This window comes from Apteryx rowi, unplaced genomic scaffold (genome assembly GCF_003343035.1).
Source record: "Apteryx rowi isolate R43461 unplaced genomic scaffold, aptRow1 scaffold_72, whole genome shotgun sequence".
NCBI classification, from domain to species: Eukaryota; Metazoa; Chordata; class Aves; order Apterygiformes; family Apterygidae; genus Apteryx; species Apteryx rowi.
In genome coordinates this window covers 1185347-1202097 of record NW_020451005.1, presented here as the reverse complement: position 1 = coordinate 1202097, position 16751 = coordinate 1185347, and the positions used below count along the sequence as shown (strand labels likewise).

Here is a 16751-nt window from a genome sequence, read left to right as displayed (position 1 = left end):
ACTAAATAAAAGTACACAGTTTCTTAATTTACTTACAAATAGGTGGCTTGACTTACTTTATTCAGAAAACTTTAAAGATATGAAGGAGTAGGAGAATATCTGAATTCACCTGGTGCTTGGCATGATTACCACAGGATGGTGATGTTCTGTAACAGTGAACAAAGGATGCAGCCCTGCATCTGGAGAGAGGCCATTCCCAGTGCAGCCCTTTTAGCATCAGATCAGAGTCGTCTGATAACTCTGGCTATCATATAAAGCTTTCTCCACTAGTTACTTCTGGCTTTTCCCAGGAATGGGTGAATCATTTCTGGAGTGATGTTGCTTTTGTACGCACAGAAAGGTGTAAACATTTTGCTAGCATGAGCTAATGGCATCTTTTCTTTAGGGTTGGGCAAGTAGGTAGGTTAACTGTTTTCTTTCCCTCTTAGTTTAGATGTCTTGCTTCAAAATAAATTGCCTTTTGATTTCTGTTATGGATCTGATGTGAATGTTCTTGTTCCCACTACCAAATAATTTGTTCTGACTTCTGTTGACATTGTAACCTAGCTGGCTCCCTCCTATCAATAATTTAATTCATATAGGAATTCATAGAATAGCTTCTATAGGGTTCTTTGTCATAATATAGTGCTGTTTAGCTGCCTTTGACTTTGTTAAGTGATTGGTACTTCGTATTGTGGGATGACTTTTGGTTTGTATTGGCTTTGTGAGACAGCTAGTCTGTCATGTTTCTCATGCTTGTTTTCTATGGATGCTGAAGCTCTAGTACATGGAACTGAGTATATTTCTATTTCTTTTCTCTCCCTAAGCAATGAGATTTCTGTTAAAATGAAAACATAGCACATCCCTGCAAATTAACACAAGAGCAAAGCTACTTTCTACTTGGCTAAACTTCTGTATTGTTGAGGAAAGTTAGCTATTTATGGTGAATGAATGTTTGTTAACTCAGAGCTGGATGCAGCTGTGATGCTGATGAGGGAGGATGAGTGGCTGCACAGCAGTGCAGCTGCTTCCCCATATCATGACTGAGAAAATATCAGACTTAAAGGTGGCAATAGGGATTTTGCAGCATCTTTAGTCTCCCCTCCTCAATAATTCTTGCTGTCAGCTCTTGTCTGCAGTTAGACCTATATAACAGTGGCAGAGTGAAATAAGTTATATCTCAGAGCATGTATGGTAGTTCTGTTCTGCTTGCATTTTTTTTATCTCAGTAGGATATTTTAGTCTCCATTTACTTCGGAAACAGTCACTTTCATAAACTGCATTCATCTTCTGGCTACCCTTAAACTGTAGATACTGGTTGCAATGTCGATGCTTAAGTTTGGACTTTCTTTTAATAGTAAAGTATGTAATGCTTTAGTTTACTCAAGCTGAAGTTTGAAGAAAACTCTGTCACTCAGGCAAGCAATTAACAGTGTTAGCTCTCTGTTTTTCTTAGGTTTTATTACAAATGGTTTTTCTTGTTTAGAATTCTTAGAATAGAGTAAGGATTTGATTATTGACACTGCCAAAGTATTTTGGTTACTTTCAACTTTGGATGCCAGCAACAAAGTATTCTTAGACTAGCCAGTTGAAAAAAGAAAAAAAAGGCAACTGGGAGGTATATTGTGTTCAGTTAGGTGGAAGCCAAGTTCAGATATCTGGTATGGAGGATCTGAGAGCTTTTACTTAGAAGCTTATCCAGACAAAAGGGAAAAAAGAATTGAAAGTTGTGTATTTGTTAGAGAGAACCTAAACGAGGTAAGTCTTAGTCTATGTAAGTACTTCCTTATCTCGTAAGGATTTTTCATTATGTGAAAGGGGGACATGAAGAGAAAAAATAATGTTTGGGTTGGAAACTGAATGGTAAGTAGTACCAGCTGGATCCAACCAGTGAATGGTGAGGATCAACCTAAGCTGTTATATTTTCTAGGTAGGGTTTGTCTAAATTATGCATGTCCATAAAGACAAAGCACAAGAATGTGTTGTGAAGGCACAGTGAAAGCTAGAAGATTGAATGAGTGTTGTGATTAGAGCAGTGAACCAAAAAAATAATTTAGATGACAGTTTACAAGGATTTGAGCAGACAAAAAATTTAAAAAGTCAGTATGCAGAAGGTGGTGAGAATATGAAACAAGTTTTAACTCTCTGGAGATTAAAATTGGATCCTTGTACCTGTTCATGTAGGATGAGGAGGTAAATTGTAGAAGCAGCTTACTGGCAACTCTAGAAAGAAGGACAAGCTGAAGGCCCAAAGAACTCAGAGGCTTCCCACAGATATAGAAAAGAAAAGGTGAGGAGTTAATGGCTGGAGGCTTGATGGAAGTTTATGAGAAAACGTCATATAGACTATTGCTTTTGTACTGAGAACTCTCATGTCCTTCATCTGTTCTGGCACTGTTTAGTACCCAAAGATATGAATGTAATGGGAGAGTAAATGGCGGGAGACTGAAATTTTGGGAGAGAAGATGAAGACCCTGAGACCACCAAAGAATACACTCAAAAAATGATAGGAACTTTAAAAGAAATCATATCTTCCCTGTTTTATGGTGTAAGAATGCAGTGGAATGCAAATGGTAGAAAAGTAGAGCAGGAAGTTTCTGCAGCACCTCTTAGAAAGGAGCTGTCAGTCCAACGTGGCAGTGCAGCCACTCATAAAAGTGGGAAACCTGACAGCGCTGCTCATTGTAAAACAAAGTTGGAGGTAAACACAAGTGAGAGGAGAAAAACAGTAAAAACATTAGACCATCAGTGTTAGGGAACTCATGAATTCTGAGGTAAAATGGAAACCATGAACCTGATTCAATTCCAGCAGTGTGCTTAACACACACTAGACAAACCAGCCATGGCAAAGCTTTAAAGACTTTAATCTCCAGCAACTTAGGATCTTTACTGGCTCCATGAAGCAACATATAGTGACAGAGTAGGGAGGAAAAAAAAGAGGAAATAGCTAGCAGTCGATATAAGTTACAAGTTTTGAAGAACTGTTAAAGAGGACTTAACTTAGAAGACTGATGTGGGATTTATAATCAGCAGGATCAAGCAGAAATCTTCACAGGTAGGCCTGTTGGAAGGTGAATATGTTGAATAACATGAAGTCATCTAGCTTGTCCTAAAAGAGTTGTCTGGTCTTGGGGTTGTATGGCCTGGCAGTGTTAACTTTTAAAACAGCTTGCAGCGTTCTGAAGAACTTCCAAGAAAATGGAAGAATGCTAATGCAATAAAAGTGTTTAGAAAGCCTTTCTGGATGATCTGGTTAAATGGTGGCCAGTTAACCTAGAAAATTTGTTATGGCATCTAATTAGTAAAGAATAGCAATATAAATAATGGAAGCCATGGTTTTATGATGAATTGTTTGTGTCAACTTGATTTAAGTCTTTCAGATAATAGCTTTGGTACATAAAAAATTGCTACATGTTTTTAATATACTTAGAATTTTGTAATGTTTTTTACTTAACTGCCCTGGGATGCTCTAAGGGAGAATAGAGATGTTACCACTATCATATGTTAGTATAGCACACTTTAAATGGATTAGGAGCTAGCTGAAAGATTTGCAGATGTCAGTGGAGGAAGCATCACTGAACAGGAGGTTTAAATTTGGGTTTAACGGGTTTGACAGGGCTTGGTACTACGTCTCATGCTCCCCCATCTTTCATCTTTGTTTTGGAGGTAAATACAAATCCTTGAGGATATATTTATGTTTGAGACAAAGATAGGAGGAGCTGCAAATGATGGCAATGGTAATGACATGGGAGTTATGGTCATGTGCTAAGCTACACCTCTTCAAATAAAATAAATTTGACTGTATTAAGAAATAAATTTACAGATCTTGGAGGAAAAATGCAGCCGATAACTACAAAAGAGAGAACTGCGTCCTTAGAAACTGTGACTCTGCTAAGTCTATTAGTCACAATGAGCAATCAACTCATCATGAACTATTAATGTAATGCTGCAGCAAAAAAGTGCACGCCTTGGATGTACAAATGGGACTGATGAGTAGGAGTAAGTAGTGGAATTTAACTCTGAACATGGCACTGGTGAGGCCACGATAAAAAAAAAATGATGAATTTAGTGTTGATGTATGCTCTTTAGAAAGAACACTGGAGAACTGGAAAAGGTTTACAGAAGAGGTGCATGATTCCAAAACTGCAAAATGCCCTACAGTGAGAGCTTTAATGTTCAACTCGTATATTACAAAGAAGATAGAAAGATAGGTTGTTTAAATACTTTCACATAGCACAAATTCCTCATATGAGAGATACTGCAAATACTAGCAAGATATTTAGTGTGGATCCTGCCTGGAAGATAAAGCCTATCAAACTGAAGGTATATGCTTTGATCAGTGACTGTGTTAATAAACAGCCTATTGATTCTCCATTACCTTTATCATCTCCTGATATCTTCAAACAAAGACCAGATTCCTCTTTGGAAGATAAGCTTTTGCCCAACACAAGGTAGGCATTAATCAAGTGCAGGTTACTGGGCCTAATAGAGAGATAACTACATACAATTTTACGGCCTCTGCAAAGTACAGAAGTTCAGATGAGATTATGTGACAGCTCCCTCTGGCCCTAGATTTTGTGCCTCTAAAAATAATTTAGAACAGGAAAAAAACAAGCTAGTCCTCCCCTATTTTCCCCTGCTTGTAGCAGTGGAAAATGCATCATATCAGTAAGAGAAAATTATTAATTTTTTTGAAAAGACACTGAGTAGTGTTAAAATGACATGCCTTTTTTTCTTGTGTTCCAAGATGTCTGATCTTTAGTTATCCTGTTAATACATGGGGGAAATACCTTTTTTATTTTAATGGAAATTTATTTTTCATAGAAAAAATGCCTTGTTATGTTAATCTTTCCTTTTAATTGTTATGGTGCCACATCTTGATGAAAGCTGATGAAGGCCGATGGCCATTGATACCAGGATTTAAGAGAGGCACATTATGACAGGACATAAAACTTGTATCAGGAATCTTAATCTCTAAAGTCCGTAGAACTTTTGTCACCGACACTCAGGATGAAATATTTGTACTATTGGAATTAAAGCAATAACACTGTGCTTGGAAGATTTAGTGTTTGTGCATATATTGTTTTTAATCATAAAAATGTGTTAGGTGGTCACTAGTCACCTGTTTTTACATTTATACAAAGTAGTTTTTTTCCTGAATAAAGGGATTGTTTTGCTTTACAGACACAGTTAATTCAAAAGGTCTGAAATCTACAATGTCTTTGAACATGTTTTTAGAAGGTGTTCGCTTAATTCCATAGAATTTAGCAGGCATTTTTCTGTTTAAATACTTTAACTCTTTGTCTGCAAATAAAGATATTACTCTTAAGAATGCAACACAGTATTGACCGAGTGAAAACACTGACTCAGGAAGGAACAGGTCAACTCTGAGGAAAGATTTAACACTGAGTTTCATTTATGGTAATGTCAAATGCATTTGCCTGTAAATTGCAGTCTCTTCCTCGAGCACAGAACCAACTGGGGGTGAGTGAAGTACTTAGTATTCCTTCCTTGCTCTGTGCGCTTGGTGGAACGATTCACCGGAGACACCTCGGCTTTCTGTAGGGAGGTTTGGTGAGCTGGTCGTATGCATAAATATTAAAGTATAGGTTAATACTCCTTTCTGCTGGTGTTTAGTAATGTTAGGTGAATAGCCGAGGTAAGCACAGCATTCTAATACGGTGTATGAAGTTTGGTAATCTGGGTTGCATTCATACTACTATTTTGAAAAGAGGCTTTGCTCAGGTAAAAGAACTTAGTCTATTTAGTTTTGAGGAATTTGGTTTCTTAATAAAGTAAAATTGCAGTATTGCTGTCTAATCTCTCAGATGTTTATCATTGTGACACATACGTCTGCAAATGAGATGTAATGAATTAGTTTTTACCTGACACTCCTACAGTTCTCATGTCATGTCATGTAAATTTGAACGGCAGCATCAAGGCAGGGTTGTGCAGAGAAGGGGTAGTGGAGCTGCTGTGTGAGGTGAGCAGGATTAGGCTGGAATGTGAATGACTCATTTTTTTTGAGGTTAACAGTCTCCTCCTCAGAGCTAATCATACTTTGTTACTACAGGCTAATTTAGAGTCTTAAATTAGTAGCTACTTTAGGGAGAAATTTTCAGATGATCACTTTTATCATCTGAGTGTTTTTAGTTGTATGTCATTTTACTGTCTAGGGAAGTTGTTCTCTCAGAGTTACTGGGAGGGGGTGAGGATGAGATGGCTGGGGAAGCAGGTGACGGCTTTGTTAGCGTTCTGCTTTTTCAGTAGAAGGAATTGAACTGGCTGAGGTAGGAATAAAGTTGCAGGAATGGTGTTATCCCCTGAACATGGCTTTTCATTGTCCACATGTGATTGTTCTTCTTTTTTAATTTATTTTAAAAAAAAATCACTGCAACAGTGCTGCTCAGATTGATGAAGCAGAGTTAAACTCAGTTGTTCTGTGCAGAGATTCTAATTCATTTAGAACTAGAAAATAACATTACATAGGACTTCTTCCTGTATGGGATTGTGTATAGAAGAGATGGATTTTCAAACTAGCATGATAGTTTCATGGCTTTTGATCGAATAATTGTGAAGTCATGGTAGGATTTAGATGTTCATTTTTCTCCAAAGCTTTTGGTCCTGGTCCTGAAGGAACTGATTTTTTTTTTTTTTTTTTTTTTTTTTTTAAACCAAGTCTGTGGGGTCAACAGTATCTCAACCGCTGTAGAGAAACTTATGTGATGTTATTTACCAGTCCTGTGGGCCATGTAGACATGTGCTAGGGCGAGTACAATAGACAGAGGAGGAAATGAAAGGAGGCAGGGAGTCTTGTAAAGGCTGGCTTTAAATGACCCGTATTACTATTAAATATTAATATTTTGAAAACAGCCATGGGCCCTATTTGAGACTGTGGACTCAGTTATGCTGGACACTTTAATGTATGTAATTGTCCTCATTTTATACACCTCCTTTAGAATTTATACAATGTACTGATGTTTAAATAAAAATTTAAAAAGGAAAAGCTACGTGGGTGAAGGTTAGCTTTTCAGTGAGGAATGTGCTGCTTGGCTAGACGTGTCAGCAGTTTGCAGTGAGTACTGTGACGTATTTGTAACTTTCTTTCTTGTTGCTCATGAGATAGGAGGGTGATCCTTTAAGGTTTTCTTAAGCAATCATTTCTGAATGTGTTGCCACTTGGGCAATAATTTAACAGCAGCCCATATAAGCAAATAGCAGACCAGAATACAATGAGTTCAGTTAAAAGTAACACCCTAAAAAAGGTGTAATAAAAGGAACACTCTTGGGTATCACATGTTGTTTAATGGTCTGCTTTTACAGATCTCCTGCTTATTCTGACCTTTCTAAATTTCAGTGTTTCACATTTGATAGAATTGTGCTTATGATTCTTTGAGAGCAATCATTTCCTGGAGAGTGTATTAAATTATTTTTAGAGACTGTGATTTTAAAGAGAAGCACAACAGCTTACGTAAAGGGCCTAAACTCTTTTGTTGTCTGAAGTGATGTATTTACCTAAAAGCAACCCCCCAAAACAGAGCATTTCATCACTACAAAGCGCATGTTGAAAAGGGGGCTGGGAATTCATTGTTTCATGTAGATAGCCTGGTGATAATAATGGGCAGAAACTGTGCTATGGCACCTTTCGGGGAAATGCTGGGTGATTGAATGTCCTCCAAAATATCCTGTGAAGATAAGAGAGTAAGATTTCTCCATGGATGTATTTCAGGGCATTGTTACCAAAGTAGATTTTTCAGCTCATAAGAAGAATTTTATAGTATCTTTCTGACCTGTGCTATCTTTCCTAGCTGACAGTCTCAGCTCTCCCAAAGAGGACATGCTGACTGGCAGCATGGATTCACTTTCTTCCCACTCTCCTACGCCAGCGTTCTCTAGCAGCCCTCCTGGGCTCCTAGACAGAAATCACCTTATTATGGACAGTGGAGATCTTGCAGACTGGACAACAAATCAGTAAGTAACACTGAATATTAGATGATGATTTTCCAGCAATATGGTAATGCATGTGAAATACATTCCCCCTCTTAGTTTGGTGGCAGCGAGTGACTTTTTAAATCGAATATAATTGTGTTTGTTTTCTTCTGCTACAAAATGGTATGTGCTTACGTGTTGTGATGTGGCTTTGACACTACTTGAATGTGGCTGGTTTTGTAGGGAAAAAATGTTTTTTTCTGTAGAAACCTGGTGTGTTTTACTGTAAACAGTTATAAATTTTTAAGTGCTTTTATTTACAATGAGTATGTAAATTATTTTCTGTATAATGTGTTACCCTAGTTTTATTTCAAGACAGTGTGAAGCTACACTGTCCATCTACCTGCTTGACAGATACACCGCACCGTAATACCTCAAGTAGATGCAGGGCCATTAAAATTTAGGGACAAATTTTGGTTTTGGATAAATACTTTAATAAGTGTGGGCTAGATGTTGTTATCTAAGAATATTATAGTTGTTAATCTATGTTGTTATTAACATATTAAATGCCTGTTTTCCCATTAAAGTGCAATATGTCACTTTCAGTAGACTTTGTACATGTTCAGTTATTGACCATGACTGCAGTTCAGCAAAAATTGACATTACGAGCTTAGTACCATCTCTTTAATACATACCCAGGGCTGATGCACAAAGAGCTGAGCATATCTACTTTTTTCTTTCTTTAAATCAAAAGTTGAACTTGAATTGAATTCTTTGTTTTGCTATTCATACAAACTTTAACATATCAAGACAAAGTTTTCCAACCTTCAGTGCCAAGAAGATGGAAGGAGCAAGTCTGGAGAAAAGATTTGTTACAATATTTTCCGTAATGGCATTTTGTGTAGCCTGTTCTGTTGATGCAGCATGTATGTAAAATATATGTGTAGATGTATTCAATGCATGAAAATATACAGATAGCCATAAAATGGGTTTATATTTCTATATACATACACAAATAATTAAGTAATGATTAGAGTACTTTTCAGCTATAACAAGATTTTATTCATATGTATTGAAAGAATTACAGACTGGTAGGTATTTTCCATATATGTGGTTATTTCAGTAGAAGGCTAAAATTATTCTTTCCTTATCTTCCTGTGCACTATTCTTCTTATTCCTGAGTAGTTCCCTTTGGCAGAAGTAGGTGCCCACTAGTAGTGGGCAGGATTAACAAGAAGCTGTATTTGACACACACACAAAAAAAGACACACGGGTGAAAAACAAGCACTGTGAGTGATATAAAACTGGAATAATTATAAAAGGAGGCCTAGCCAATTAGGGAACATATGGTTAGCAGGACATTGGTAATGTCACTTCACAGAATAAAGAAAGAAGTGTTGGTTTTAGCCAGAGGATTCAAGAACCTCAGGTGTTTGAAGCAACATGGCATTTTTTTATTTGTTTATTTTCATGGAAAATTATACTGTGTTGCTGTTTTGGAAACTTTGATGGCCTGAGGTTTTCTGCTCAGCTGGAAACAGTACTTTAACAGTTCTGTTTGCAAAAAAACAAGTGAATTGGTATGAGCATCTAGGTTATTTGTCAAAAGCAGTTTGTTTCTTCCGCTCACCCAGCCTGAGAAGTTTGCTTAAGAGCTACCTCTGTAACAAGCCTGGACCTTGACAGAATAGCCTGTGAATGGTATATAGTTTTTTGTTCTCTCTTTTTCACCTCAAATTGGGCTTCTTTTCCCCCTTATAGTTCTCATGATTCAGAGAGCCTTAATAAACAAACAAAACCAGTCCCACTGTATTAATGGCAGAGGTAGGTGTCAGCACTGGAGAATATACTTGGTGGACTTCTGCAGTTCTTATGCATCAGGGGGTGTTGTGGACAGGGGAAAGGTGCTGGCTGACTTGTCACCAGGTACTTATGGTAGCTCTCACAGCTCCAGGAAATGTAGCATTGGCTGTTGAACTCTGCTTTGGTCTCAGGCTACTCTCATAAATTGGACTGTCCCAGAACTGGGTGGAGAACAGTCATTTCTGTTTGTGCAGTGTTTCATAGTGTTTTGCATTTTGTGCCAAACTGGAGCAAAAGCAAATCTTGAAGTCTCAGTATCCTCTGTAAATTGGAATTGCAGGTTTTCACTGAGCTACTGTAAATACCATACTGAGCCTAGGGAAGATAGAAATACCAGAGAATCCGGTTTCTCAGGTTTCTGCTGATGTGTATAATACATGGGCATTACTTGTAAGAGATCAACCACTATGGAGTTATGTAGTCAACAAGGTGATGGTGACTTCTTTGCAATAGAGTTGCTTGCATTGTTTCCTGGGGGTGGCAGGAAGGACGACATTGCGTTGGAGGTCCAGATATGTCAGCTATTCCCAGGTTGGTTTATAAAAGTAGTTTGCTTTAAGCAAAAATGCGTGATGGGCCAGCAAGAATACCTTTTGTGGTATTGATCTTCAGGAAAGGAGGAGGTTGTTTTTTCTTGAGTGATAGTTGTTGTCACCATGATGTTTCCTGGCAGAGGTTTTTTGTGATGAACACCCTTTCATTGTCCCACCTTTAAAAACAAAAAGGAGCTACAGCTTCCGATATGGAGCACCAAATGAAGGCAAATACACCCTCACCTCCAGGCTGTCACTAGAAGGAGGGGACTGCATGGGCAGAGTGGTGAAAGAAGCCTGGAGAGCAAGCGCTCTACCACAGATCTGGAAGGTCTCGCAAAGCCCTCATTGCTCAGTTGTCATGTCAGTGGTTAAAGATGTACAATGCATACGGTGTAACTGGATGTTTCACACGTGCCATTCTGAAGCCCTGCTAAGCTGTTGGTTCTCGTATCTGTAAGTGTGCATCTGCCTGATGCTAGGTTTTCTTTGAAAGCTCTGTTTGGATCAGACATATGCCCTGTGTTGCCTCCTACTGCTGTAGGAGGGTAGAAAAGGTTGAGTGGTGGTTGGCTCTTACTGCCCCCATGGCAGGGGTGATTCTTGCTGCAGTCCCAGATTTGCTGTTCTAAGATTACATTGCACCCTAAACTCTTTTCAACCTTGTTTCCGAGGATATTTTTACCTTCACACTTCCATCTGGAGCCAAATACTAAAAATAAACACATTTTATTTTTACATGAGCTTTATGGTGGAAAGTAGGTTTGTTTGTTGTTTGTTTGTTTGTTTGTTTCTTTCAATCACCAAGTTACAGGGTAGTCTATGCAGGCACAGGATTCAAACTCTGAGTATTCCAGAATGGGCAAATCATGTCTTCTGCCTGATAGAGTACCATGTCCTATATGTACACTGTTTGAAAATCCCTTTCATCTAAGGATACTTAGCACAAGCTAGTTTAATGACTCAGATAGAAAGTGATAGTTACGATAATAAGTTGGGCTCCTCCCTTGTGGTACTCTCCACTGGTATGGGTATTTATTTTCTTTGAGGCGGAACAGCAGTGGTAATCTCAGTCTGATGCTAACCAAAACAGTTGCATTCATTCTTTTTCCTCTCTTGCTTTCTTTCAGCGACCATATATGCATGCCCACAAGCTAGAGAATTAATGTTGTACAGCTATCTGCCCTCTTCATGGTCCGCTGAAACCACTGTCAAAGTCCACTTTACTCTGACAGAGGTTCAAGTTGTTACTGCGTCTGCAAGGAGAGCATTCCTCTGGCATTTTTTGGCAGATCCTTTTGGGACTGGTGGTGGTATGGTGTCACCAGCAGTACATTCTTAAAGTGCTCATTCTTTCCCTCAAAGCCACATCTGGCTCTGTGAAAAGAGTTTCCATGTTAGATGCACCCAGTTCTTTGCGCATTCCTTCTATTTCAGATTGTCACCGTAGCTAGACATTCTCAAGGTAAGCAGTGTCCTCTAAATGAAATGCAGTTATCCATATAGGCATTCTTTAGCATCTTCATTTGAGGTATTTCTTCCATCATTTGAAACACTGGAAAATAAGCAACGTTACCTGTTTCAGGAATTTGCCAATATTAAAAATTTGTAAAATAGAAAATACAAACACACTGATATTTGTCATGTTGTGCCTTGGATTTAACAACTAGGTCATGTCATGTAGCATTTTTTTCCCTCCATACAGAGCATATATAGTTTGTAAGTTGCCTACAACATAATCCCAGCTTGGATTTAAACAGAAAAAAACAAACAAACAAACCTCCAGCCTTCTCCCATCCTTAACCATTGCTTCCCCAAAAGCTGTTATCTACCCTACAATCGTAAATTATTTGAGGAATTTAGAACCCACAATCTGCCCTTCATTCCTTCCTTCAGAGTTGCTTCAAACCCTAGCAAATTTGTGGAAGGGTTATCACTGATCTCTCTTGGCCAAAGAATTTGTGTTTTCCTCCTCTCTGTTTCTTTCTTAGCAATATTTTTGCTGTTTCTTCTTTTTTGGAAGCTGTTGCAGGTTGCTGCTCCCTGCAGATGCTCTGGGAACAGAAGCTGGCAGGAAGTCAGTTGACAGTGTTGGTAAGGAAAGCTAGTCATATAAAGGTGTCACCAGAAGCATCAGGAATCTGCTGACAGTAGATGAGGGGAAGACATAGAGTGGAGAGGAGGAGGGGTGTGTAGAGAAAAACACCATGATGGAAATCCAGGAAATAAAATGAGTTAATGTACAGAAAATGAGCCACCAAACCAAGAGCAAGGGAAGAGGAGGACAAAAATACAGACATGTTGTGGCAAGTAGCCCATAATAATAGCAGTAAGAGGGAATGGGAATTTATTGCCAAATTTCATAAAAAAAAAAAAAAAAAGGGTAGAAGAGGACAGGGCCTACCAAGATTAAAGGTCAGGAATTACTTATTTAAGATTTACTTATAAAGGAAATTGAGTGCTCAGTAAGCTCAAGTGCGAGTTTACAGCATGTTAGATACTATAGACCAATTGCATGTGTGAATACTTAGTGCTATGTCTACTTTAAAAGTAGAGGAAGCCTGAAGTTTTGTGTAGACACACTTAATGCAGTGTGAGCTGTAGCGTGGTGTTGCAAAGTGCTCAGCAGTATTTGCTTAAGGCACTGGTGTTGCTACTCTTTCTTGCTTCTCCAAGTAGTGCGTGTGGCTGGATTTGCGTTGTGGGGTGCTGGTATTTGGTTCTTTGTTTTTTAACATGTTTTTTGGTGAAGATTATACACCAACTTGATTAGTTCCCTTTACCCAGGTTGTAGTTGAACCACACAGACAGCTATGCTGTTGTTTCCAAGAAGCACCTTATAGTGTCACATCACAGCATAGATGGGGCTGCACAGAGTGTTAGGGTGAAGCAGCTAATGCACTGAAGTTAATCCCTTGGTTTAATGTCATGGTCCTGCCCAGGCTTCTGTTTTTTCTATTGCATTTGTCTGAAAAGTAAATAAATCTGCCACATCTGTTTTTGCAAGAGGCCTGATAGCTCTTTGCTGAAGGATGTGGCTTTGACACTACTTTCTGCCTTTCTGGTTGGCAGAGAGACAGAATTTGATTACTATGCTGTACAAAACACAAAATTCTAGTTACTCAAAATACATAGTTTCCAAAGAAGAGTTCAGGATTTCAGATACTATGAAGTTGACTAGCTTTTCTAAACAGTCCCCAAACTGTTGGGTTAATGGTGTTGGTCTTGATATTGCAGGTTGTATTGAAAGGGTTTATGCATAGCTCTTAAAGTGCTATTGAACTGTGGAAGAATAGTCAATCTTCACTTTTACATTTAGTTGAAAGCCGGTGATGCATAATTTGACATTCAATCAATATATTATCACTTTACACATGCAAACCATATATAGATATAGTGATATCTAAACTAGATATGTGTGTGTGTGTGTATAGGTGTATCTAATAAATATATCTAAACAAGTAAATATACAGTGTAAGTTAGAGTCCATAAAAGGAGAGAGAAGTATTTTCATTAATGTGGAATAAGGGATAGTGCAAAAGATGCAATATCAGACATGAAGTGATGTAAGTCAGTTAAGGATGAGGGGAAGTTTTTGCTGCTATTGTTGTTTGATTCTAGAATTTGCCACATGGTTTTGGTTGTCTAAGTTATAATTGTTTTCAATCTTCAGTTTGTTTTATATTGTTTAGGTACTATTTAAAGATGACTTTCCAGTTCTGTTTTATTTTGCATTGTAAATTTTTACTTTTGAGCATAGTTTTTGGCTTTTTAAGATGTGTAACTAACCTACTCTATGCAAAAAAAGGTAATTGTGCTAACTGATGTCTCTTCTCTGAGAAGTACAGGCATGGTGTGTCTTAAGCGTAAGACTTGATATTTGAGTCCATCTGAAGTTTCAGGTCCTGAAACTAGCTTTCTTCACAGAAAGCTTCACTCTGTTTGGAGTATATATCCTGCATGCACTCAATTCCCAATGCTTTTTGGTCCTCTGAATCTTTGTAAGGCTTGTGCGTGCCTTACTTCCATCTCCGCCTGCCAGAAGTTGTGTCCCCTGTGACTGTGCTGACTGAGGTGTTACCTTTTTATGTCTAGGTTAGATGTTGGACTTTCTTGCTCCCCTGTCCGATTTGGTACATGCCTGTCTGCTCACGTCACTAACCGTTCTTTTTTCTGAGCTGCTGCTTTGCCAGGAGGTAGCTTCCCTGCAGGTCCTGCAACTGCAGAGCCTGTTTCCTCTAGTCGTAGCAGAAAGAATTGTAAAGCAGCTACTTCCTATTACCGAAGAGGGAAGGAAGATGGTAACTAATAATGAACTTGAGAATATTGACTTGTCTTAATTCACAAGCTCAGGCTAACTACAGTAATTCCAGTATTTCCAAGCAGGGACTAACTAGTTTCACTTATCTTGACCTGCAACCATCAGGATGGTGTTTTTCATTAGACTCTCCATTGTCTTCCCAGTGGGCCAGAGCAGTTATCAATATGAGGTCTTCCTTGTTCAGTCTTTCCCAAAGTCCTGGCTGTAATGGCGGCTCGCCTCTGATGGAATGGTATGGGTTACCCTTATCAAGATGACTGATTCTTAAAAAGGTGGAATACGAGTCATGTCCTAAAACACTGTAGTCTGCCTTATGTCTGTTTTCACTTGCCCTCAGAATGAACCAAAGAAGCTGAACACTTTGTATTCCCTAGACTCAGTATTTGTTATAATTAATCTTTTTGAAGATCATTTTCTGATAAGGAAGGATTTGTTTCTTAACTGGCCTCTTGTCATGAGATCTTTTCTGCTTACAGTATAATGCCTTATGGCCAGAGGTTATCTACAGAGCTTACAGACTGTTTTCTTCAGGGGTTTACCTCTCCCAGTACTGGGTATTCACAGTTGGGTCACATTCTTCCTTTTGGTTGGCAAGTCCCCTGCAGAATCTGCATCGTGTCTCTTCTTCATTCAGATCGTGAAAACCAATGTCTTGTTCCTCTGCTGGAGAGATCATCTTTGGGATCTGAGCCTGTAGGATCTTTGGGCCTGCTGGTGAGCTGGATTCGTATGCTAGAACTTGATGACGTTTGATGGTTGTTCTGGGTGGAGTCATGCTGCAGGATGCGGGGTAGCATTACTTAAAATGATGATGTCCATGTGTGTATATACCTTGCCTCCTCCTGTTTCCCTTTCTACGCCTTTCAGATTTTACAACTGGAGGAAATGGAGTGTACCCTGCCCTTTAAACCTCTACTGAGGGTGGAAAAGTGTGTATGAGAGGGAGCACATGGCTTGTTAAAGCAGATGTGTTTTTGGGCTCAAGATAGTAAGATTTATAATTTTCATACTAGATCCCACATTAGATGCTGTAGGAGCATATAAGATACAGTTCTGACAGTCCAGATAGTGGAGGTACTCAAAGCCTGGAGGAAAAATAGGGGCACCAAAGTAAATGACTTTTCAGGAATATGCAAGTTACCATTGACAGAGGAAATAATCTTTTTTTTTTTTTTCTCTCTCTCTCTCTCCCTCTTGCTTTCTTCTTTATTGGGTCTCCTAACACTAAGATGTTCTTATATACAGCTTGCTGGTGTATACATGCTACATTTTGGACTTTGTTCTTTAGTATCAACAAAGCCTTTCTGAAGGGTGCTGAGAGCCGTGCTGCGTGGCAGTGTGACTGCTTTCCGGGTCTTGGTGACCAGGTTGTGAAGAAGCTAATCATAGTTCATGAAATCTCAGGATGTTCAAATTCTCAGTGAGCAGACTGATGTTAAAAAAGCCATCAGATGGCACGGGAGGACGGAAATAGTGATGTCCTGAGCACAGCAAAAGTCTTGGAGATAGCTGCTCGTTTTGTCTGACTGCTGAACGATTCCCATCAGCCTAGTTATATCTATAATCTGTTGCATTTGTAGACTACATCTATGGCCTGCCTGAAACTGAAATAGTTTCTCTGTAATTTCTGGCAGTGGTGTGAATTTGCAGTTTTACATAAATGATGAGTGACTTCAGTTTCAGTGTCTTGAAAACTTTTTATATTGTCTGATGTCATCGCTTTTTTTAATATGAGAAGCTGCTTTAACAGCTTTAAAAGGCAGAGTAGTATGTAGCAATGCTGCTTGCTGGTTATGCTTATTTTGCAGTTTGTTTTTGTTTCAGCTGCCACCTCTTCAGTGATTCAGCAGCTTGAGAGTGGCTTTAGTGAAGCAGGCATTTCTTTTGTGTATCCTTTTGTTATGCAAGCACAGCATTAGCCCTCATTTTGCAACTCCATCGAAACAGGCATAATATAACTTAGTCATATGGTTCATACAAAATGGGCTTTGCCATCTCCTTGTCTCCCTGTGGGCTAGACAGCGAGGTACTCGACAGCAGCAGCACTGTGTAAGCAGGCAGGTAAATAGTCCCTGTGCTCAGAGCAGGGAGGGCAGGGGATGCAGCCACTAAGAGCTAAAGTGGCT

General features: G+C 38.8%; 1 protein-coding gene across 2 annotated transcripts in view; it reads left to right on the top strand.

Moving 5' to 3' along the window:
* ARHGAP10 (Rho GTPase activating protein 10) overlaps nucleotides 1-16751 on the top strand; it is a 153173-nt gene that overhangs the window by 120294 nt on the left and 16128 nt on the right. For both annotated transcript variants that reach the window (XM_026087536.1, XM_026087535.1), the window contains one exon: nucleotides 7788-7950. In XM_026087536.1, coding sequence (XP_025943321.1) covers nucleotides 7788-7950 — 163 coding nt within the window. The remainder of the gene's footprint in view (nucleotides 1-7787; nucleotides 7951-16751) is intronic.